The 26,392-nt window shown below is 35.7% G+C and overlaps 1 protein-coding gene across 1 annotated transcript; it reads right to left on the bottom strand.

The window, feature by feature from the left end:
• Window positions 1-7,673: 7,673 nt before the first annotated feature.
• Window positions 7,674-11,711, bottom strand: LOC133336781 (uncharacterized). The gene is made up of 4 exons (XM_061545062.1): window positions 11,427-11,711; window positions 11,122-11,359; window positions 10,258-10,785; window positions 7,674-10,187 (listed from the first exon to the last, which is right to left on the bottom strand). Exons 2-4 carry the CDS (start codon window positions 11,323-11,325, stop codon window positions 7,674-7,676), a joined length of 3,246 nt encoding a protein of 1,081 aa, XP_061401046.1. The 5' UTR covers window positions 11,326-11,359; window positions 11,427-11,711.
• Window positions 11,712-26,392: the final 14,681 nt, after the last annotated feature.

Here is a 26,392-nt window from a genome sequence, read left to right as displayed (position 1 = left end):
GTATTAATAAAGACTTGTTATAGAAACATTTAATGTTAATAAAAATTAAAAAAAATGTGAGATGGATCAATTTGGCAATTCTCAAAATGAACGAATCCAAAGCCTATGAATAAGGTCATCCATGTAGACCAGCTGAATATTAGAGGCCTCTTAAGTTTGCTGCCAAAATCCATTATTGTGAATTGACTTCCATTTGAATTGAATTCGGTTTATGACTTAAACGGTAGCGAAAGTCAGCTGTTTTTTTTTCTAAAGTTTAATGTCAACAATTTGGGCTTTGTTTATGTTTTCATAATGGAAGTCTATTCACAATAATGGATTTTGACAGCAAACTTAAGCTGGTCTCCATGGATGACCTTATTAATGGAACTTGATAATGCACTGCTCTATTAATAAGGTCACCCAGCTAGCGAAAGTCAGCTGTTTTATCTAAAGTCTAATGTCAAAAATTTGGACTTTGTTTACTTTTTCATAATGATTTTGACAACAAACTTGAGAGGCAGCTGGTGTCCCTGGATGACCTTACTAAGAGGGGTTTTACACTTATTGGGATTGGTGTTGAGAGTTTTTCTCTCTCTCATTGGTAAATTGAGAGCAATTAGAGATGCGCTATTTCTAATTTTGTAACAAGCGTATTTATTGTTCACAAAAGGTACGAATTGACATAAACGTACCAAAACAAAAAGTAGATTTTTGTTATTATTCGTGAATACATTTACGATTAAATTTAAAATATATTATTTATCCAAATAACTGGTATACATATTGGCCAATATTTCTCGATAATTATGATTTATTATAATTTGAAGTAAAATTGTATGTACCTTTTCGTCCTTTTTTGTTCCTACCTGTGACAATGATTTCCAACTCTATAAATGAGAGAGAGAGAGAGAAAAAACTCTCAACACCAATCCCAATAAGTGTAAAACCCCGATAATAGACCTTGGTCCTGCTTTAGAGTTGGCCACTCTCGTTCCTGAAGCTACTATATGTTTTTTTGGTTATCTGCAAAGCCACTTAAAAACAAAAACTGCTTTTTTCAAGTGTAATGTTTACAATTTGAACGTCAAAAGTTTTTACACTAATCTTGAAAAATATCAGCTTTTTTTAAACATTTTCTGTGACCTTATTAGATGACATTGATCTAGATCTTGACTGAATTTTCCAAAGCCTATTAACAGGTCAACTAGAGAGCGAAAAACATGTGTAATTTATAATGTTACATTTCAAGAATCATAATGGGAAGTAAACTGAAGAAGCAGCTGATATGCAATTAATCCTTAAGGGAACCCCCCCCCCATTCTTTAATCAGTGTAGATTCGAATTATATCAACAAAAATTTTGACACCGAGAATGGGGGGTCCCCTTAAGAAGACTTTATAAGTAGGCCTAGCTTGAATGCAACTGATAATCAGCTGATATGCAACTGATGTAGCCATGGCACAATGAATAGGTAGTCCATTTAGAACAGCTGATGTCTTGATTAACTGTCAAAGTGCGTAATTTCTACTTGAATTCGATGTACAATGCTGCCAACTTTTTAAAATATTATAAGGAAAAAATTGACAAATGGTCGAGATAAAAACAAATGGTTTTGTTTTGATACATTGCCTTATTATTGCATCATGGATGTGGCCTTACGAATAGGTCTTGATATAGATGAGCGAATGAAATGTATTAGGTGAACGAGACCAAATTAAGTTGATGGAAGAACCTTGTACAGATCGTTCATTTGAGTGTATTGGTCCTTGGGAGTAACGACAGGAAGGCCCAACTATACTTCGTGAATTTATAGTAAATTACAATTGTGTTTATTTTGAGTGCTGCCAAATTCACTACTTAGAGTATTGAAATAAAATTATAGTTCGAAATATGGACTCAGAGTTAAGGCAAGCTTTTGAAGCTCGGTATAGAAAATTGAAACGATGTATAAATGTTTTGTGAGTAAATTCCTCTTGGAGATTTCAGTATAAAATAGATGTACAAATATATTTGTTATTGTTTTTTATTTAATTTTTTTTTTTAATTCGTTTGTATTATTTTTGTGTATGTATGTGTGTATTTTGAAATTTGCCTAGAAAATAGATGAACAGACTATAAGTTTTTTTTCTTCATTGTTTCTTCCTCTTTATAATCTTGAATAAAAAATATGTTGCCTAATTTATATATGAGAATAATTTTTTTTCTTTTCATCTAAATAATTTTGAATTTTAACCTTCTAATTTTGTTTTTTTAATTTCGTTTTGTTATTGATTAGTTTTTTATTTCTTTTTTTTAGTATTTTCTTATTACTTTTTTATTTTGGTTGTATTGCATTTTGTTCAGTAGAAAAATAGATGCTTGATAGGTGGGATGATGTTAGGAAATTGTATTTGTTTTTTTTTTAATAATTATTTTTTTATTTTTTGTATTTATATTCCATTACTACAGAATCTTAGTGACTAAATAAATATTTGTTTATAGGTTCTTGTTGTTGTTGTTATTATTGTATGAAGTGGTATGAAAATATTTATTCATTTGTTATTAAAAATTTCTACATTTAGGGGTTAATTATTTATTGGTTTTGTTTTATAACATTTTCGTTTATTATTGGTGCATTTTTGTCAGTTATTGATTTTTGTTTTTACCTAGGATTTATTTTATATATTATTTTTTTGTAAAGTGCTTTTGTTCAGGTATATGAGTTACAGTAGAATTGATTTTTTTTGGTTTGGTTATTATTTTTGATTAAAGTATGTTAAATAAATAATTTGAAACCAAAAAATAAAGTTAATAATAGTTCACACGGTTCACAAATCAATTTAGGTCAACAACATTTACAAAAACCCACTTGATCTACACCGAAGAGCTACTAATTCATTTAACTCCGCAAATTATATCAAACAAGTTCGGGTATTTGATTTCGGAAATTTAAAGCTCGAATCTTTAAAATTCGATAAGAACGAATAAAAGAAGATGGTTTATAAAGAATTATTTCATTAACTCAAATCAATAATAATAAATAAAATAGCTTTTCAAAAACCTGGAGTTTGATGCTCTCGTATTAACAATTATGACTCGACAGCACCACATTTTAAACGAAGACGTATAAAGAACCGTCAGAACTGTGAGTCAATATATGGATGTTAATATTTCTGCCACGAATGATGCAAGGAGATATATATTACAAGGTTTTGTAAATCAAATTTTTATTTTTTTAAATCAAAAGACTATTCAAATGTGAAAAAATATTTAGAAAACATAACACAATAAGCACTATGTCCCGTAGATTATATTTGAGGGTAGTTCTTACGGGTACAAAAGTCCTTGCCTAGTATATTAAGAACCCAAAAAGAACATATTTCAGAAAAAAAAGAAAAAGACATGCAATCTTAAAATTAACCTAAATATAATCTTAATGTTAAAATAAACCTGAAATAAAAACCACAGACGAGATTTTTGGACCTCTATATATTCAACAAAAATGTCGCTCAAAAGATTTTAGAAATAGCTTAGAGAGACAAAAACTCGATATTTGTGTATTTTCATCGATTCTTGCTCAGAATGTTCACTAATAACTTTATTATAAATTGTAGACTATAAAGACCTCTAGTATTTGTCCGAAATATTTACCATAAACATTCTGCAAAGTTTTTCTTTTGGGTTCTTAATAGTCAGGGTTTCGTACCCCTAAGGAATTGCCCTCAAATACCATATCCGATAATAAAAGTTTAATTTTTTATATGAATTGTTGTCAATAGATAAAATAATGTTTCGGAATGTTTTATTTTTGGACAATTAGGGGTTTGTGATAAAAAAAAAAAACATTACATATATACGTTGGCTCTTCCATTATCAAACATATATCCGAAAAATGGATTTTGGTTTTCTATTTAATTCGATCACTAATTCAAAATTGCCCAAGTAAAAAAACTCTCAACAACTAAGCAACTATATCAGCGTTAAGCGACTGCTATAGTGCTTCTCAAACTTTCAACGCGTTTTTCTCGAAACGATGTTTTTACAATAGCGGACATGATAACTTAAAAACTAATAGACACGTTATTCTGTACGTACTATCGTATGAGCTAATAGAAATATAATCGGTCAAGGTCTTCCTTATTTTCTAACCTTGTTTGTGGTCGAAAATATGGGGATCTTCTAAAACATAAATTAAATATTTCCGCAATTTCTTAATATTCCTTGTTCATACCAAAGCCAGACATGTACGAATGCCGTTTAAATTTTTTGCATTGGGAAGTTCCAGTCAAAAATCATGTTAAAAAAAATATGTCAATTTATTTTCTTTTCTATAAGCATTCAAAGCAAAGTTAAAAAACTTCCAAATAATGAACGCAAATTTGCCAGCAAATTAAAAATCGTAAAAATTTCAAATTGAGAATAGGGGATCCCCTAACATGAGAAAGGACATTTTAAACCAGGCACGGGCACAGCGTAAAAAATTCTGCCCGCACGCACTTGTCTTTGTGTGTGTGTCAATGGTTGTTCAATTGGTTCATTTGAATGTGTGTTAGAGAATAGTGATATGTACTCTCGCGAGAGTGCAGGCGTGCGGTGGTTCGCCCGACTGTGTTTTAAACAGTATCTGTGGCCATGAGGAGAACAGAAGTTCGGGTCGCCCTTGCATGTCAATTGTTTGAATTATGCCTAGATTTTTTACGGAAGTTGTAGACAAGAAACGTGAGGCTGCATAGACATCGCTCGTTCACGACGACCCACATTACTTCCAAAAGGTCATGACATATGGTGAATCTTGGATATATGTCTATGACTTTGACACCAAATCTCAATTTGTGAATTTGGTCATTGTTTTCTTCGACGGCAATGTCGTGGCTAGTGATAAGTAAATCGACTTTCGACTTTTTGTATTGGAAATCCTAAAGTCGAAGTTGATTTTTGATCTTTAATGAAATCGAAAAGTCAACTTTTCAAGATCGACTTTCGATTTTGTTCATAAATACTTTGTTTTTTATATCAAAGCCCGAATTGCCCAAAAATTTGCACATGCCGGTTTTTTTTTTATCTGGTGACAAAAATTCATATAAAATATTAAATTTTTAGTCGATTTAGCATTAATCGTTAAAAGACGAAAATCGATTTTAAACTGGTTTGACAAAATCGAAAGATCAAAAAGTCGACTTTTTAGACAAGGCAAAAGTCGACTTTTTGGTCAGAGGCAGGAGTGTAAAAGTCGATTTTTAAGCTCGAATATGTATCCGTAGAGCCATGGTGCAATAAATAGGTAGTCCATATGGAACAGCTGATATCTTGATTATCTTTCAAAACACATTTCCATTTGAATTCGCCGCGTAATGCCGACAACCATACAATGCTGATAACATTACAAAAATAAGTTCGTGCGTTTACTTTCCCAGTAACATTTACTCAGTAAGAATTTGCAGAGAGTAAATACGAATTTTCGTTTTCAAGAGAGAAAAATGTAAAAAGTAAAAAAAAACAACATCCACTGAAAAGATTGTATCGACACAGCTGATTAAAACTACAAACAATTTGGCGCAAACAAAATGGATAACAAGCGGTAAATTGAATATATTTATAAATACTTGCGTTTTAAGGATACAAAATCAAAATAAAATTCACAAAACAATCAGTTTGCTTGAGAACAATTTTGTTGTTAGTTTACAAAACTGCTGATTTAAAATCAGCTGATGCTACATAAAAATTCTAGCTGAGTAAATTTTCCTTATAAGAATTTCTAAATATTCGCATCTGTAATTTTTGCCAGTTAATCAAGATAAAAACAGCTGTTTTTATCTTGATACATCACCTTATTATTGTATTATGCGTAGAGCATCATGAATTTTGCATACGAGGTCGTACAGTCACATGGAATACTATCTTGAAGTTATGGGCCGGTAGTAAGAAAAAATTCTTCAGAAACGCACAGAATTTAATCATGGATTTTGCTCTGTGTTAACGCACCAGCTCACACATCAAAATGTTGTTTCCTAAATTGAGTTGTTTTCCTTTCGAATTTAATAATTGTCATCTACAATTTATATTAAACAAATGCTTTGTTTTAAATAATACCAAAAATAATAACAGTCTTCATAATATTGAAATTACCATATGGAATTCTAAAAATATTACAAAATAATATTAAAAAGAATATAAAACAAAATTTTCATATTTGTTCTTTTTTAATTTTTTTGCTTCATTTATTTTGATATTTCAATAATTTCGTCGTCTTCTCACTAATTTTCGTTACTAAAAACAAACATTAAAAAAACATTGTTGTTGGTCAACTACTATTTAAACAATGATCTTAATAGCTAAACATTTTGGATGCAATTTATTGATGTTTTTCTTTAATCATTTTCTTTTTTAATTTTTTTTGTGAACAAAAGGGACTGGATCTTCGTTATTCAATGGCCACTTCCACTTCATCATTTAACATTAACATACAATTCCCATTATTTGCATTTAACTAAAAACTAATTAAAGACTAATATTATATATTTGTTTATACATTAATATTATATAGATTATTTTTTCTAATTTTTTTTTTGGTTTCTGTGTTTGGATTTTTGGTATTTCGTGTTTTGTTTTTTTTTTTTTTGTAATAAAAAAATCAACAACAAGCTCTTCAACAAAACTTAGATTTCAATAAATTCCTTTAATTGCACAAAAACAATGGAGTACAACGACACAGAGGGTAACTTTTGTTTATGGAATTTGTGTCATGATCTTCAGAACATACAAATGAAACAAAGGATTAATCGTACAGTTTTTATTTACAGTGAATGTTCAATGGTCGTAGTATTTTTTATAGACCGAATTTAATGATGTTATGACGTATTTTGAATAATTGTGGGCTATAGAAGCCGCCACGTGTAGGTGATTTATGGACATTCGAATAAATCGTATCAAAATACATGGTAGTTAAAATTGTCGATATGTGGCGCCGTTTGACTACCGATCACACGGTAGTCAAATTCAGCATTTGTGGTTTGTGCCTGTGCTTAAAATAAGAACCTTATTATCGATCTCATGGTAATGTCGGCAATTCACTATTTGTGGTTTGTGTCTGCACTGCAAGTACTAACAGAACCATCTAGCGTAGAATTGAACTACTATTTAATTTGATACGATTTAAATTGAATGCCCATACCTACCCCTACTAATCACTACTTGCAAGAATATTGAACGAAATTGTTTTCGATTGTGGAAATTGAATACATGTTATTACGTCTAAATAAAATGAAGAAATTCATTTTTATTTTTAGAGGTACAACATGTTTGTAGTGTGCGCATACATTGAAACTTTACAATGTGAAAATATTTGTTTACGATCGGATCCTTTGTTTCATAATTTGTCTTTCACCCCTCTGTGCTTAGCTTGCAAAGTAACTTTATACCGCCATCAATCTATAATTACAGTTCGCCAGGATGGATAATAATATTGAACTAAATGTTCAGAAATTCCTTCCAGACAACGGGAATTTTTTATAGCTTCATAATTTTTTCAAAAAAATCTTTAATTGATGAAAGATTCACCATTTGTCAAAACACTTCCTGGACAAACTGTAACTATACATTAATATAAAATGTGCGTGTGTTTTATTTCTATCTGTCGATTAATTGCCGGACACCATCATGACCAGCAAACCAGTTGATTTCTGTCGATTTTGCATTCGTATAAAAGCTGATAGCTAGAATAATGTTTCTTTGGACCATTTACGTGATGAACTGGGTAGACTGGGATCGAATGGTGGCTGATGGCTGGCCTCATCACTTTTACAACTGCGACGACTGTGATCGGCACTTAGATCACTTTCACGTCTCAACTCCGTCGCCGATTTAATCGATGAACTATCCTCCTCAGTGGTGGGTAGTCGTATCAACGGTAATTCCAACATTACCGATGGACAAGGTGAATGTTGTCGCGTCTCATAGAGCGGAGTTTCTTCGAGGGCTGAATAGAAAATAGTCGATTGTTGCGGCGAATTATCACCGAATGCTAAATCTGTGGCACTGCGACTTATTGTATTGATGGGTTCGTGCTGTGCGGATGCTGACGAAGATGGCCGTGGTGTTGCCGTTGTGGTTGTCGGATCTGAGATTGTTGCTTTGGAAGGTTTGTGTAAAATCAGGCTTTTAAGAGAAGAAGGCATTTTTATTAGGGTTTCCTTAGTGTGTATAAAAGAATCAGATATAGAAGAGGCACAAGGATCATATTGGGTATTTAGGGGGGTTTTGGTATTGTTGCCGGGTATTGTTTGTTGTGTTGCACATGTAGTGGCAGACGAAGAAGAAGTATAAATTGGCAGTTGTTGTTGTTGCTGTGGTTGTGCTTGTTGATCTCGTTGCTGTGGAAATTGTCGTTCATGTCCTGTGGTCTGCGCGCTATCGGTCAGAGGACTAATGCGACCAAAACTCACCACAGTATTTAAACTACTGTGGTGTGTTAGACTTGAACCTCTTGTGGTGGTACTTAAACCTATGGTCTCATTGCTACCCGTAATCATGAAGTCAATGGTCTCGCCCGGCGTCTCTACACCCATACCCACCTCGGTGTTGAGCGTGGAACAGGTGTCGTCTTCCGTCGTGTTTGTAGTTGTTGTGGTAGTTGTAGTCGTTGGCTGACTTTGTGGATCGCTATACTGTTGCAGTAGCTGGGCCCGGCGTGGATGTGTGGGTGGACTATTTGTACAGATGATGGCACCAAAGTGGGTCTCCAGCGGCATTTGCTTCGAGTCCACAGATGAGGCGGGTGAATGAAAATCTCTCAAGGGGTGACCCAACAATGCCACACGATCACTGGAAGACACGCTAATGGTGCGATTACGCTGAAGCAATAAACGACGTTGTCGCGCATTGGCACTTCCCGCAGTGCCAGTTGTTACAGGTACACCGGCTATATTGGGATTTGTTGTTGCGGTTGTTGTTGCACCAACACCACCACCCAGACTATAATGTCTCTCCAGAGGATATCTTAGCTCCGAGGTTGTATCCCCAACTGCTGCTGTGGCATTTTCCTGTTGTGCCACATTGGGCGCCACTTGTGCATCGCCATCTGCCACATAGTCCTGCAGGCTAGCTTCCTCACTGTCACTGCTCATCTGACGCAAATCTTCTTCGGTATCTGCCACACTATCCAAAAATACCGAATCTTCATCCATGGAGCGTGCTTCGGAATCCTGATATTCCAGTGATGAGATCTTAAAGGAACTTAACGAGGCCAGTGGTGCCCGTCGCTCGGCATTGAACAATGCCTTGGCCGACACTGTACCCAAACTACCGCTACCATTGAGCTTGTCAATGCTCAGCGGTGTACTGTCTATGCTAATACTGCTGGAATTGGCATTGGCCGCCGCCTTGGCAGCTGCCGAATTTGTATAGGGGAAGCTATTGTTGTTGTCGTAGGTTAATGCTGACGCTGCTGCCAAACTGGGCGGTGTATCCTGTTCGGGATAGGGTATGCGCGGCAATTCTACCACCGCTATTTTGCGTCGAACATTTAAACGCAATTCCTCCGTTGGCGAGTCGGTGAAACGAAAGCCTTGATGCACCCCCACCGGTGGTGCCGATTGTGCCGGCGTTGTCGCATCATAGATGCTTCTCTCAGTCAGCGGTTGATTGTAGGGATACACATCGACCGTATCAGCACTTATGGAGTGTATTTGTTGTTTACGCCCCGACTGGGCACTCTCCGGATCGTAGTAGGCAATGCTATGCTTGCGTATAAATTTCTGTGAAGGTGATACACCTCCACCGGATTTGTCCGTTGTTTTGCCAATGGCAGTAGTTAGAGAGGTTACCGGTTTGGCCAATTTACCACTGCTGGCTGCCGTGGTTGTAACCGTTGATAAACCTTTCAGCGTGGTCTCCATATGCAATGGAGCTGGCGTGGCCACAGCTCCCGCTGCTAAAGTCGTTGTTCCAGTTCCTGATTTCGTGGCCTGAGTCTGTTGCTGCAATTGTTCATAGATACTACGTTCCGAGGACAATGGTGATGGTTTGGGTGTGGGCTGTATCACTTGAATGTCGGGATAGTAGTAATCCCACATTTCAGTGCTCGAAGCCCGGGATGCTGTTGAACATTTTCGCTGTAATGAAGGCGGCAGGTTTGACAAACCCAATGTAAAGGCAGAACAACGTCTCTCTAGGTAAGAACTGTCAGTGCTACAGCATGTCATGGCACTGCTGCGACGTGAATCTTGACCCTGAAAACCGAGAGAGAAAAATATTCTGTTAGAAGAAGAGGTCTTCTGTGGGATATGGTACACCACTTACCATTAACGGCACTTCAAGAAACCCATGTTTGCTTTTGGTTGAATCACTTCGTTTGTGCTGATGTTTCCCCACCACCTCTTCGCCCAGTGTAGATGCCATCACCCTTTGCTGGAAGTCGCCATTATCGAACTCATCATCGGTCTCCACGAAATAATCATCGGTACCAAAACTACTACCCATGGGGTAATTACTAAAGATACGCGAAGTGTCCGAACCACTTCGTCTGCGACTTCCGGCATAGTTGGCGCCACCTATACTCAATGCACCCGAGGCTGAGGAAAATGAAAAACGTCGTGGCGGTTCCAATAGGCTACTGTAACCACCACCCACCGATGAGAAGCGAAAACCACGATTCAACATCGGTGGAGCACTGACATTACCCAAAGAGAGCATACGTTGACGTCTATACAAGATGGCATCATATTCATCGGGATATATGGACATTCCGGTTGCGACCATGGCCTCTTGGATTTCACGTTCTTCTTCCTCTTGCATGCATACGGCGGCCACAGCTGCCATTTTGGGATCCTAAATTTAATGAAGAAGAAAATTAAATTGGATTATGAAGGAAATATCAGTCGGACAGGTCCCGAAATAAAGGGTGATAATAAATTTATCTCTGAGAAAGATCCGCCATTTTTTTAGAAGTTTTTGGTCGGTCTTATGCATTATCTAGGTTCGAATAGGTCCATTATCTCTGAGGTAAAGGTCGTTCAGGTAATCTGTCTTTAAGATAAAGGTGGGTTGCGTTCATTATCTCCGACATCCGAAAATAAAGACCGGATAGGTCCGGTATTCCCGAGATGAAGGACATTCAGAGTCATTGGCACGTATCTGTTATATATAAAAGTGGAAATAGGTTACCTTTAACACTTTCAAAGTTTCATTGGAACTACTGCGACTTTTATAGACTATCAGGAACACCATCAGACCAAAGAATCCACCCAGGGTTGCTGCTATGCGTACACCAGTCATGACATCGTATGTGGCAAAGAATTGGGCTCGTATAAGTTCACGGGGGCTAAGTGTGGGAATTGGGGCTGTTTGATTGTATTTATCCGGAGGCATTGGTGAGGCAGTATATGGTGCATGTTTATTGGGTCTGCAACGAGCAGAAATGATAAGTACATGTTCTAAAAGTTTTAAATATTGATTAGAACTGATCTTACCCAGTCGTTGTTGTTGTATAAGCATAGACATTCCTGTGTGTAGTTGTGGTAAATTTTGGACCATCATTTCGTAGCGGATCCACTGTTGCACTGGCCACCGTTTCACCACTGCTTCCATAACCATCTCGACCATTGTCCAAAGAAGTGTCAATGAAACGAGATGAAGAAATACCTGAATTGGGAATGGAACGTATCGTTTTTCGACCATTTATAAGATTGTTATTGGCATTTAGGCGATTATACGTGGCAGATGCAGTCGGTTCGGATGGCGGCGATAAATTCGTAATGGACGCAGAATATGTGGCCGACGTAGACGATAATGCGGATGTATCAACCACGTTGGGAGTTGATGTTGAGGATGATGAAGACGATGACGACGACGAGGCCACAGCACGTCGTGAAATTTTGGCCATTTCTACATGAACATTTTCTGGAAGAAAATAAAGAGGATTTTTTATCGGTTATAAAAGAAATTTTGAAGGGAAGCCTATTTGGAAGAAACATGATACAATTAATCGAGCTGATAGGTTCGAATCTCAGACACAATGATCCAGATAGGCCTTATGTCAGATTTATTAGTTCGGTCAGGTTCGAATTTCAAAGATAAAAGCCCTGAACAGTCCTGATCTCAGTGTTAATGGTCCTTATCTTATAGATAATGGTTCTGATCTAAAAGATAATGGTCCTGACCAGCCCTTATCTCAGAGATAACGGTCCTGACCGGCCCTTATCTCAGAGATAATGGTCCATACCGGCCCTTATCTCAGAGATAATGGTCCTGATCGTCCCTTATCTCAGAGATAATAGTCCTGACCGGCCCTTTTCTCAGAGATAATGGTCCTGACCGGCCCTTATCTCAGAGATAATGGTCCTGACCGGCCCTTATCTCAGAGATAATGGTCCTGACCGGCCCTTATCTCAGAGATAATGGTCCTGACCTGCCCTTATCTCAGAGATAATGGTCCTGACCGGCCTTTATCTCAGAGATAATGGTCCTGACCGGCCCTTATCTCAGAGATAATGGTTTTAACCGGTCCTTGTCTAAGAGATAATGGTTCTAACCGGCCCTTATCTCAGAGATAATGGTCCTGACCGGCCCTTATCTCAGAGATAATGGTCCTGACCGGCCCTTATCTTATAGATAATGGTCCTGACCGGCCCTAATCTCATAGATAATGGTCCTGACCGGGCCTTATCTCATAGATAATGGTCCTGACCGGCCCTTATCTCATAGATAATGGTCCTGACCGGCCCTTATCTTATAGGTAATGGTCCTGACCGACCCTTATATCAGAGATAATGGTCCTGTCCGGCCCCTATCTCAGAGATAATGGTCCAGACCGACTGTTATCTCATAAATAAGTGTCCAGACCAGCTCTTATCACAGAGATAAAGGTCCTGACCAGTCTTTATCTCCGACATAATCGTCCTGAGATGCTATTATTCATAAAAACTACAACCCAAGAACGGCCTTTAAAGGTCATATGAGAGAATTCCGCTTATTCTTAATCTCCGAAATATTGGTCTTTTTTGTGTGCCATTTCATTCTTGAATTAATTGATTAATGAGTTTAACAATTTATACACACACACATCAACTCATACATGTTCCAACTAATATGTTAGTGTTCTAATTTAGCTTCCTTTTGTTATCGCCCATTTTGTTTATTCTCTAATCAAACATTGTCTCCGGTCACAATCCGACCGCCCCCCCCCCCACATCCACAATTCTTGTAAATGAAATTTATGACCTTTAAATGAATCGGTGTTAAATGGAATATTTGGTATCATTGGTTAAATCATTCATTTATCATATGTAATGTGTAATAGGAAGAAGAGTAGAAGGGGGAGCAATATAATGTTTGCTTGCAGCTCTACAAATTATGTGACTCTTATCTACGAAAGAGGATAAAATATTATTTGTTGTGTTCCTCAAATATGTAGTGGGTGTTGTGATTATATTTAGAAAAGGATTTGATTTAATTTTTTTTGCTTTGGAGTGCTTTATTAATGACGGGTTTATTTATTGGAGATTTTATAAAAATCGGAAATGATAACGATAGGAAAATGAAATTAAATAAGGTGTCCACGGCCTGAAAATTGCCATGGAACAATTTATTAAAGGCACGTCAGACTGCTTATTCCCCTGCTGGCGCCCAACGTTTCTGTGCCATTTAGGGACACTTTTCAAAGCTACAACTTGACTATACCATAGCTTACTTGTCGTTCCCCCAGCTCCTTTGTCATATTCCTTCAGTTTCACGTTGGGATTCACACAAGTGGTGTCACACCACAACTATAATGTCTCTTCAGACGATATATGCGTTATAAATTTCCTGTTGCGCCACTTGTGTATCCTGGAATAGTGCCACTAATAAAAGGTACACTTCGATTATAACGTATCTCTCATAGCTTATCGGTTATACCAACCAGCTGTTGTATCATTTTCTTGTTATGAAATGTTGGGCGCCCCTTTGATACCCTTAAGTGATGTCACTTCCGTGATGTCACTTCCCCCAGGTACTACTTCATTTTCCTGTTATGAAACGTTGGGCGCCACTTGTGTATCCTTTAGTCGTGTGACTTACTAAAGGCATACTCAAATTATAATTTTGTCCCCCTCTATTAGTGTTGGTTTTATTAGTCGGAAATTTTTATGGGAATCAGAATCGGGAATTCTCTCCTTGATGCTACTTATTTAGGGGATACCAGACCATACGACATCCTAGCTTCAGCTATTGTGTCATATTCTCAAGTTGTGTCACATATTAAAGGTTCATCCAGATTATATCCTACCGGTTGTTACCTCAACGTCTTTATTCTTATTATGTTATGAAACTTTGGGCGCCATTTGTGTATCCTCATATGGTGTGACTTATACAGACTATAATGCCGCTCTAGATGATATTTTAGCTACGAGGTTGTTCCCTCCTAGCTGCTATGTGATTTTCCTGTTATGAAACGTTGGGCGCCATTATTTATCCTTAAGTCGTATGACTTACTAAAGGCATGCCCAGATTATAATGTGTCTCCAGACGACATCATTGCTCATCGGTTATTTCCCCAGCTGTTATATAAATTTCTTGTTATGAAACGTTGGGCGCCACTTGCGTATCCTCGAGTGGTGTTACATAATAAAGGTAATCCCATGTTATAATATCGCTCCATATGATATTATAGCTCAGCGGTTGTTTCCTCCAGCTATTGTGTTTGTTTCCTGTTTTGGGCGCCACCTGTGTATCCTTAAGGCGTGCACTTACTAATGGTATATTCAGACTATAATGTTTATCCAGACAATATTGTAGCTCTGCGGTTATTCCTCCAGGCTGCTGTGTCATTTTCCTATCATGAAATGTTGGGGCGCCACAGACTATGTTTCTCCTTTCGTTATTTTAGCTCAGCGATTGTTTCCCCAGGCTGCTATGTAATTTTCCTATTATGAAACGTTTGGCGTCAATTGCAAATCCTCAAGTCATGTCACTTATTAAAGGTACATCCAGACTAAAATGTCTTCCAAGACGACATCTTTGATAAGGGGTTGTTCCTGCGCTGTTGTGTGTTTTTATGTTATGAAACGTTGGGCGCCACTTGTGTATCCTTAAGTCGTGTGACTTACTGAAGGCACCACCAGACTATAATGTCACTCCAAACAATATTTTAACTAAGTAGTTGTTTCTCCAGACTGCTTCGTCATATTCATATTATGACACGTTGGGCGCCACTTGTTTATCCTTCTTTGACACATAGACTTGTAAGTTGGCTTCCTAACTAGTACTGCTAATTTGTAGCAAATTTTCTTCGGCATCAGTCACACTATCCAAAACTATATTCATTCATTCTTTCATGTAACTAGCATTCAGACTAAATAGGGCCCACAATTTCGATTGCTATTCCAATTTAGCTTATTTAAGATTTAAAAAATCATTTGATTCAAAGTTCACTTTAAATTATTTTTTATCTTTACTTCAGTATTCCTTGTGGTGTATTAAATCCTTAAAGTCGATAACATCTTGACATTCAAAATAAAATATAAATACTCCTATTTTCTATTGAAAATGTCCCCCTTAACCTTTACAACATTTGTTGGACCTCTCTATTCAGAATGTTAGCCTTTCTATATATATCCGTATGTGGTATTTAAAAAATAAAAAAAAATATTTTTTTTCTTGTTTTGGAATGACATATGCTGCTGAAAGTTTGTCAGAGTGTAACAACATATGTACATTTGAGTGTATAACGCCATTGTTGTTGTTGTTGCTTTTGCAAATCATTCATCATTCACAACGGAATCCCAAAAATTGAATACGACCGACCATAAAATCAATACCCCAAAAATATAACAAACATTTCATGCTACAAGAGATTATGGGAACAGTGGGTTGTTTTTCAATCATACAAAATTCTGCAGTGTGGAATTGATGTGCAACGCTCTGTATGCTAAAGTGGTTTCACATATTTGAGGTAAAACAAAATTACAATGTCCCACCAGACGATATCTTAGCTCTGCGGTTGCTCCTCCAGTTGATTTATTATTTTTCTGATATGAAATATTGGGCGCCACTTTCGTATCCTCAAGTAGTATCACATATTTAAGGTAACCCATATTATAATGTCCCTCCAGACTATATATTATCTCAGCGGTTGTAACCCTTTATTAGTACTGGTTTTATAAGTCGGAAGCATTATGGGATTAAGAATCGATAACTTCAAATTTAAGGTTAAGGATAGAAGAATTATCTATATATATAAAATAGAAAAAAATTTGTTTGTTTGTTTGTATGTTACCGATAGACCTTAAAATCGCTGAACAGATCTTAATGAGATTTACACTGTATGTCGGGGCATGCCCTGAAAGTAACATAGGCTATATAAACTTTTAAAATTCCGCGTGGATGCGGAGTTATAGCATCAATAGTAAACATACCTCAAAATTTCTGAACATGTAATATGCGTATATCTTAAGAACGGTTACAGATACAGTTTTCAAAATTTGCCTGAGTAACGAAGTTGTCAATACACACCATCCATACAAAAATGAGCATGGTACGATCAACGGAAATGCTCTTTTTACTGAATTTTAAAAAATCAGCATATTGAAAATTGAAAATATTTCGTTTGCAGACTCTAAAAATGCTGAAAAGATGTGACTGAGATTTTCACAGAAGGTCATAACATGCCATGGGAATAACATATGCTATATAAACTTTTAAGATTTCACGAGGATGCGTTGTTATAGCATCAAACGTAATCAAAACTCAAAAGTTATGAACTTGTAATTTGTGTATATCTTAAGTACGGTTACAGATACCGACTTCAAACTTTTGCTAAGTAAAATGAGTGTAAATACGCATCATCCACACAACATGACAGCGGACAAGGGAAAATGCACACCTCACTGCATTTAAATCTATACGTAGAAAATAGAAAACATATTGTTTGTCGGCTTAAAAACCCCCAAACGGATTTTACTAAAATGTTCATAGTAAGTCAAGCGATCCCACGGAAGCAACATAGGTTAGATCAAACTGAGGAGTAATAGCATCAAAATTATTCATACATCTGAAAGAATGTACATATGTATAAAATTTTCTATGCGTATATCTTAAGGTAACGGCTTGAAAATATGGTTGAGTAACATGGATACAAATACTCATCATCCGATGAGGATATATTTTCGAACAATATATGATGACAATATATTTTGAAATACATATGTACATATGTACAGTGAGTGTAATAAGTATTTTGCCTCAATACAAATTTCACAAAATTCCAATATATACGCCTAAAGCCAGCACACTAAATAATGAATAATGAATTATGTATGATGGGATATGTTTGTGGACATATTTAGATCTTATTTCTGCAAGAATCACTGCGAAAGACCTATTGGTCTAGAAGATATCGGCCAAAATCTATACCAACCCAAAAATGATTATCACAAAAAAGTATTTTGCTTTTTATTATTATTTTTGAAAAAAAATCATTATATAACATACGCTTTGCCTTTTTATAGTTACCATTGCCCGTAACCACATATTAAAAGCATTTTGGCGACGATTCCAATAAACCACGGCTTTTTTTTCGCGAATATATTCTCACATTTACGTTCAATACATTCTCCAGCAATATTTCATTTAATATTTGGTAATTTCTCGTCCTAATTTCAAAATGAAAGTATTAAATATAGTTGTCGCGGCTTCAAAACATCCCAAATAAGTTTAGAATAATAAAAAGGAGTTTTTGCAAAATATATCGCGAGGACAGGACCTTAAAAACTATTAAAACCAAAATCCGACAAACAAATTATTAAAAAAATATCGCGAAACCCCATTTTTCTGACTTTAAAAACTTTATGGTCCATTAATATTGATCTAGGAACCACTATATGCGATGAAAATAGCAATAAGGAGGTCAGATTCAAAGATATGAACGGTTTTGTGGCAATAGGAATACATCTTATTTTGAAAATAAATAGATCAACGAGTTTATTCACTGCTACATTTTATTCGCAACTGATGGTGTTAAACGGATGCAAATATTGAATGCGTCGTCGTCACCAGCTACCACAGTTTTTCAAAACGCAATAGTATTGATGAAGAATGATGTTTTCTCCCAAATTCATGTACTGTTTTGAAGTTTCTGTTGTTTTAGAACTGCCGTGGTTTATTGGAATCGTCGCCAAATCACTTTTAATATGTGGTTACCCGCAATGGTAACTATAAAAAGACAAAGCGTGTGTTATATAATGATTTTTACAAAAATAATAATAAAAAGCAAAATACTTTTTTGTGATAATCATTTTTGGGTTGGTATAGATTTTCGCCGATAACTTCTAGACCAATAGGTCTATCGCAGTGATTCTTGCAGAAATAAGATCTAAATATGTCCACAAACATATCCCATCATACATAATTCATTTTACATCATTACTATGCTGGCTTTAGGCGTATATATGGGAATTTTGTAAAATTAGTATTGAGGCAAAATACTTATTACACTCACTGTATGTATATTGAAATAAAAATTGTGTACAATTGGAAAAAATTGGTTGACATAATAATTTGCCATTGTTGTCAGTTTGTGAAAATATGTTTATTTTGAACAAAATCAAACAAAATGTTATTTGGATTTCAAAAAAAAAAAAAAAAAAAGTGAGTAGTGTGCATTTTAATTATAAATCGTTTTATCATCTGGAAAAAGTCAGAGACTGGGATAGGATAAATTCAGATACACCACTATTTTTTTTTTAAATACCATTTTGTGGAGGAGGTAACTGATGAGGTAACAGATTGATAAAATGTATTGACATTATAATTTGTGAATTGTTGTTACTTGGCGAAAAAATTGAGTTTCAAGAAAAACAAAATTACCACTATTACAGAAAACAGCGAATTATTTAATTACTAATATACAACTACTACATGGACATTTCACACTTTTTTGTAGTGTTAATGCGAACATATAAAAATACCAGGGTTTACCTAATTATACCCTTCACCACACTGTGGTAAAGGTTATTATTTTTTTGCATATACATATGTTTGTAACAGGAAAAAGGAATCGAGATAGACACATGGTTCATTTTGAGAATATGGATAGAATCACATTCTATGTCGATTGAAGCATGTTCGTCCGTCCGTCTGTCTGCACATGTTAAATTGTAAACAAAGTACAGGTCGCATTTTAATACGATTTGGATGAAATTTGGCACAGCTCATTTATTTGGCCCAAGGACGAACCCTATTGAAATTGGGAAAAATCGGTTCAGATTTATATATAGCTCCCATATATATTTTCGTCCCATTTAAGGTAAATGGTGCACAAAAGTGCCTATATATCTTTCGATTTGCACGGAATTTGGCAAATGAATATGAATTAATGAATGGTAATGAATTAAGCCTAGAATGATCTGTGCTAAGTTTCGTGAAAATCGGTTCAGATTTAGATATAGCTCCCATATATATTTTCGTCCGATTTCAGGTAAATGGGGCACCAAAGTCCTAATATATATTTCGATTTGTACAAAATTTGGCATAGGATACTGAATTACGTCTAGAATGACGTGTTCTAAGTTTCGAAAATTGTGGACTAAATACCCATATCTAGGTCGATTGACACAACGTACTGAAATTAATATAAATAAATCTCTGCAAGTTCCCTTGAAATCGGTTCACATTTAGATATAGCATGGCTTACATATATAATTTCGACCTATTCATGTTGATTGTACACCAAATAATCAATAGGTGCCTGATTGATATTACATTTTAAACAGTGAAACATACCAAATTGCGTGTGTAAAGTTTCTTTTAAATCTATTTACAATATTTAGAATAGGTTGCAGAATGACATGTGTTGGAATATTTATGTTCGTTAAATTTCATGACAATGTTCCTTCGAAATGGCGACGTCTGTTAAGATACATAGGTATAATATACCCAAAATGGTGAAGTCGGCCCAGTTCGACGTTACTACTTTCCTTACTGGTTTTAAAATTAAATTTAGTAAATGTTGCAGTCGTATATAGGATGCTAACTAATTGATCATATCTATATTTTAATTTGATAACCTCAGCAGGGGCATCGAAGCGCCACGGGCCCCGCTAGTATTATATAAAGTACTATTGTCCTGAAAATTCTCGTTGTGCCACTTCTTTAAGGGATACCAGACCAGACGACATCATAGCTCCAGCTTTTGTGTCATTTTCTTGTTATATAACGTTGGGCGCCACTTGAATATTCACAAGTTGTGTCATATATTAAAGGTACACCCAGCTTATAATGTTCCTCAGCGGTTATTCCTCCAGCTGCTTTATAATTTTTCTGTTATGAAATGTTGGGCGCCACTTGCATATTCCCAAGTGATGTGTTAAAGGTACACCTTGACTATAATGCCTCTCCAGATGTTATATTACCTCTTTGTTATATTCTAAAATAGGATATGAAGCGCTCTGTAGATTTCCAAGACTCTTTCTAATAGGTTATGGAAAGCTCTATAGAGATCCGAATATGTTATGGGAAACACTGTCGAGGTCCTAGTGAGCTATGAGAGGTCAATATAGGTAATGGAGAGCTTTGTAGAGGTCCGAATATGTTATGAGAGTTCTTAAGAGGACCAAATAGGTTATCAAGCGCTTTATAGAGGTCCGTTTGGGTATTGAGATACTCTTTTGAGGTCCGAATAGGTTATTTGGAGCTATTTGGATAGCTAGGTGGTGAGAAACACTATAGAGGTTCGAATAAGGATCATTGTATGGTGCAAATTTGTTATGATATAGAGACCCAAATAGGTTATGAAGCCTTCTGTGGTCCAAGAGTGGTTTCAGATGCTCTTTGGAATAATTCATGGGGAGCTCTATAATGGTCCAAACGGGTTATAAGAAACATCGTAGAGGTCCGAGTGAGTAATGAGAAATCAGTATAGGTAATGGAGAGCTTTGTAGAGGTCCGAATATGTAATGCAGAGTTCTATAGAAGCTCAAATAGGTTATGAAGTGCATTGTAGAAGTCCGATTGGGTGCTTTATAGATGTTCGAATAAGGAGCATTATATGGTCCAAAGTTGCTGTGTCCTTTAGAGACCCAATATGTTATGTAGACGTCTGAGAGAGTTTTCAGAGTCTCTTAGGAAGTTCAAATATGTTATGCGAAGCTCTGTAGTGGTCCGAACAGGTTATAAGAAATATTGTCGAGGTCCGAGTGTGTAATTAGAAGTCAATATAGGTAATCGATAGCTTTGTATAGGTCCGAATATGTTATGAGGAGCTCTATAAAGGCTCAAAAATGTTATGAAGCGCATTGTAGAGGTTAGATTGGTTGTTGAGATACTCTTTGGAAGTTCGACTATGTTATGTGGGGCTCCACAGAGGTCCGAGTAGGTAATTTGAAGCTAGCTAGCTGTAGAGGTTGGAATACGGGTCATTGTATGGGCCTAATTTGTTGTGTTCAAACATGTTGTGAAGCGGTTATGTGGGGCCCCACAGAGGTCCGAGTGGGTAATTTGAAGCTACCTAGGTAGGTGGTGAGAAACTCTATAGAGGTTCGAATACGGATCTTTGTATGGTTCAAATTTGTTGTGTTCAAATATGTTGTGAAGCGCTATGTAGAGATCCGAGCGGGTTTTAAGAGTCTCTTTGGAAGGAAAAAGTTAGAGGAACAAGTTATAGGGAGCTCTTTAGAAATCCGAACAGGTTATACGAAACATTGTCGAAATCCGAGTGAGTAATGAGATATCATTATAGGTAATGTAAAGCTTTGCAGATGTCCGAATATGTTATGAGGAGTTCTATAGAAGCCAAAGTATGTTATGAAGCGCATTGTAGAGGTTCGAGTGGGTGTGTTTTGTGTACAGATTAGATTATGGGGAGATTCATAAAAGTCCGTAAATACGTTGATTTTCTTTGGGGAGTATTCTTCTAACAATTTCTGCTTCGTCGGAAATATTCGGCTACAAGAATAGCTAATATCGTATAATTATTTTATTAACGTATTAAATTAAATGCTACCTTTCAGAGATAATACGCAGAAGTTGCAGGTAGGTCTACTAACACGAGGGCTCAGGGAGTACTTCTACCTCCTTATACATAGATCTCTGTAACAGGAATTTGTTCTACCCACTGAGATCCTGAAAACATCTATAGAAGTCAATATAGGTAATAAGAAGCACTTTGGAGGTTCGAATATTTTCTATTTAGTCCCAAATAGGTTATGAAGAACTCTGGTCTCTGGATAGGCTCTTTGGAGGTCCGAATAGGTTATGAGGTTATGAAGTGTTCAATAGTGGTGCGTTGAGACTATGAGGAGCTCTGTACAGCTCCAAATGGTTAGGAACCCAAAGGGTAGTGACAGGCTTAGAGATTCGAATATGTTATGAGAATTAGTGAAAGGTCGGAGCAGGATATAAGGAACAATGTAGAGTTCCGAGAGGGAAATGGGAAAATGTTTGAAGTAATGAATCGTTTTGTCATGCTTTTATCCATATTCCCTATGTAGCAATTTTTTCAACTGTCTGTTGTTCTTCCATAAATTTAAATACTTTTTTGTTAAAATTTCTCATACACCTGCCCCATTGTGCAACATTTGACTTATAAATAAAGAGGATTGAATTTCCCCAATTTCACTGGTTTCCAATAATAGCACCAACAATGACAATGGCGGAGACGAAGCTACATTCATATTTTGACATTTGATTTCACTTAACAAAATTTTCAGGATTTTTTTTCGTTGTTGTGGAGGTGGTGATTGTTGTTGTTATTGTAGTTTGGCTTCTGTTGTTGACACCCACCACAGTAAAAATGCTGCTGGTATGTCCATAAAATTATTGGCAGACATTTGATGCGATTATGATGGGGGCATATATATATATACATATGTATTGTATGTGTATATGCATACAGTATTCGGGTTTTGTGTGTCTTGTCCTCTGAATAAAATCCTTATTCATACAACATTCATATTTTTTTAACACTAACACATTTATATATTCAAATACACACACAGATACATTTGTATAATATGGGGATTTTGTTGTTGTTGGGTAACACCATCGCCAACCACAGCCAATAAGTTGTTTTTTGTCGGGATGTAAGGTTTGTTTATTTGATGATACATCTGTTCCAAGCATAGAATCGCTATTATGTAGACCGGCGCTAAGGCCAATAGAATACTGTGGAATATTTGAAAAAGGTGAGGTTGACAAGGATTGTTGGGTCCGTATAGATAAAGGGAAGTTCGATAGGTGTTCGAACTGGTAATAATAAGCTAAATGGAAATTTGGATAGTAATAGAAGAAACGACGACAAGAAGAAAATCTTGAGGTCAGAATGGGGCAAGAATATCAAAATAGATGGTGAGGATCTATAAGGAGGAGTTTACAGAAGCCGAAATATGCTATGAGGATATCGTAAGGTTTCGAAAATTTAATGATGAACCTTTTAGAGGTCCTAATAGGTGGAATTGATAAACAAATATGCCATGTTAAACAAATTGGTTATAAAACCCGCTGTAGTTAAAAAGTTGGGCGCCATTTGCGTACGCTCAAGTGGCTTCACATATTTGAGTTAAAACCTGATTATAATGTCCTTCCAGACGATATCTTAGCTCAGCGGTTGTTTCTCCAGCTGATTTATAATTTTTCTGTTATGAAATGTTGCGCGCCACTTCCATATTCTCATGAGTTGCCACATATTAATAGTAATAATGTTCCTCCAGACGATATCTTGGTTATTCCCCTAGTTTTATAAATCGGAAGGTTTATGGGTGCCCATTTGTGGTCTGGGTGCTGGTAAGAGCCTACATGGAGATCCTGATAAATGATGGGAAGTAGAGGAAAAGGAGCTCTCCATTGAGGTCTGAGTAGGTAATGAGAAGTTGATGATGACCTCTATTGAGGTCAGAGTATGTAATGAGAAGTTATGAAGAGTTCTGTCTAAGTTCTGAGGAGCTTCATAATGTAGAACGGGCAAAACAAACAGAATATTGCGAAGTGTTGGACAAAGTTTTTGTGTCCGAATATATGAAGTAGAGTTCTTAAGAAGTTCGAAATAGAAATCCTATTTAGTATTCTGAAAGTGTCGGTAAGAAGAGGATCTCTATATATAAGCTCTATTGAAGACGGGGACCTTCTGGGGTTGGAATATTGAGAAAATCCAGGAAGTACAAATTATGTGATTAGGAGTTATGTTTCGAACTACTGGACTTTAGGGAGGTGCCGGTAGATGATAAAATGGTTTATATGTTTCCGAATATTTCAAGGGGTTAAATAATGGCATCAGTAATGATTATGAGTTCTTCTGATATGGGAAGCTATATCTAAGTCACAAAAGGTAATGAAGAGCTTAGTAGAGGTTCTCGTAGTTTATGAAGAGCTTAATAAAAACCTTAATAGGTTATGGTCAAGATCTGTAGAGGTCCGAACATGATTTAGAAATATGTTGAAGGTTAGAGTGTGTAATGAGAAGTCATTACAGGTAAGTGGGAGCTCTGTAGAGGTCCGGATAAGTTATGAGTTGTTCTATCGAGATACAAATAGTTTATTAGAGGCTCTATAGAAGTCCGAAGTTCTTTTGTAGGACCGAATCGGTGATGAGGAGATCTACAACGGTTCTAATAGGATAAAATGTATAGACCCAAATATATTATGTGGAATTCTATGTAGACCCGAATAGGTTATGAAGTGCTATACAATGGCCTGAATAAGCTATAAGATGTTATATATAAGTTCGATTAGGATATATGAAGCACCATGAAATTCCGAAGCACTCTATAGAGATCCGAGTAGGTTATGGGGAGTTCTATGGTATTCCAAATAGGTTATGAGAAAATTTATAGAGGTCCGAATTTGTTACAGGGAAACTCTGTAAATGTCCAAGTTGGATTATTTTTTGCAGTACCGAAAAGGTGATGAGGATCTCTGCAACGGTCCTAATATGATATAAGTCCAAATATATTCTGTGGAGCTCTATATAGACCCGAATAGGTTAAGATATGCTATATAAAGACCCGAATGTCATATAAGAAGTTCTATAGAGGTCCGAATAGGTTATGTGAGACACCATTGAGTTCCGAATTGGATATTAAATTATTACAGTAGTCGGAATATGTTATGAGCAATCTTATAGAAATCCATATAGGCTATATAGTTTATGAGGAGCACGAAACGATATTGCTAGGTTTTGAGTACATCCGAATATGTTATAAGAAACATTGTAGAGGTTCGAGTGGGTAATTAGAAGTCATTAAAGGTAATAAGAAACTCTGTAGAGATACGAGTAGGTTATAAGAAGTTTTATAGAGGCTCAAGTAGGTTATAACAAACTCTGTATTCTGAATGTGTATTCGGAAGTTATTTGTAGGTCCAAATATGTTATGAGGAACTTTATAGAGGTCCCAACTTGTTATAGGGAGAACAGTGTAAGTGTAATATGATATACTTTTTGGAGTACCGATTAGGTGATGAGGAGATATACAAAGGTCCTAATAGGATATAAGGTGTCCAAATATGTTATGTTGAGTTCTATTTATGCCCGAATAGGTTTTGAAGATCCGAGTTCCCAAAAATATATTAAATCATTGTAGAAGTCCGAATATGTTATGAGTTCTTAAGTTATAATGAACATTGTAGAGGTCTGAGGGCGTAATGAGAAGATGTTTGCAAATAGACTATAAGGAACATAATAGAGGACTGAATATGCTTATGTTATGTGGTGTTCTATACTGCCTAGAAAAGGTAATGAGGTGCTCCATAAAGGCCTGAATAAGTTACAAGATGCTGTATTTATGTCTGAATAGAATATATGAAGGTTGCTCTAAATGTTGGAAAAAGCAATAAAAGAAAATAATTCTTAGAAATGAAACAAATGATAAACTTAATTTAAAAATTTCAACAATTATTTCATCGACATGTTCTTTTTATTATATATTTTTATTTTCTATAATTTCTATTTACTGGACTTATTTAAATTTCGCAGAGTGTACTAAATCAATGAGATTGCGGTAAACAATCAATCAAATTGTGTATAATAAATGCAATATCCGTTCAAATACCACCCTGTCGGCTATAAATAACGTTTTGATTTTTATTTTGGTTTTTCTACTTCTCATCTTCGTCGATTTTGAAGGGTATTTTATAAACAAAACATAATAACGTATTTAATGGCAGATAACGAAGAGGATAGGGAAAAAGATGGATGGATTTGAAAAAAAGTCATAACAAATATGTTTTCTGTTTTCAGATACTATGTATTGATGTCAATTACTTATCTGTGGATCATACATACATATGTTGTAATCTAAGTGAGATTATTTTTGAAACAGAAAATTGGAATTATTTTTTGATTTTGGGATAAGTAATGGAATAATTGTATCAATTTAAATCAATTTCAGTTTTCTTTTTTAATTTTCTAATTTTTAAAAATGTTAATTTTTTAACGAAATAACAAAATATTATTATTTCGGTTATTGTATTA

The sequence above is a fragment of the Musca vetustissima genome, unplaced genomic scaffold, assembly GCF_032173495.1.
Source record: "Musca vetustissima isolate MV318-11 ecotype Yass unplaced genomic scaffold, APGP_CSIRO_Mvet_v1 utg49011, whole genome shotgun sequence".
In the NCBI taxonomy this organism is placed as follows: Eukaryota; Metazoa; Arthropoda; class Insecta; order Diptera; family Muscidae; genus Musca; species Musca vetustissima.
Note: the sequence above shows the minus strand (reverse complement) of the source record. Positions and strands in the feature narration are given on the sequence as shown.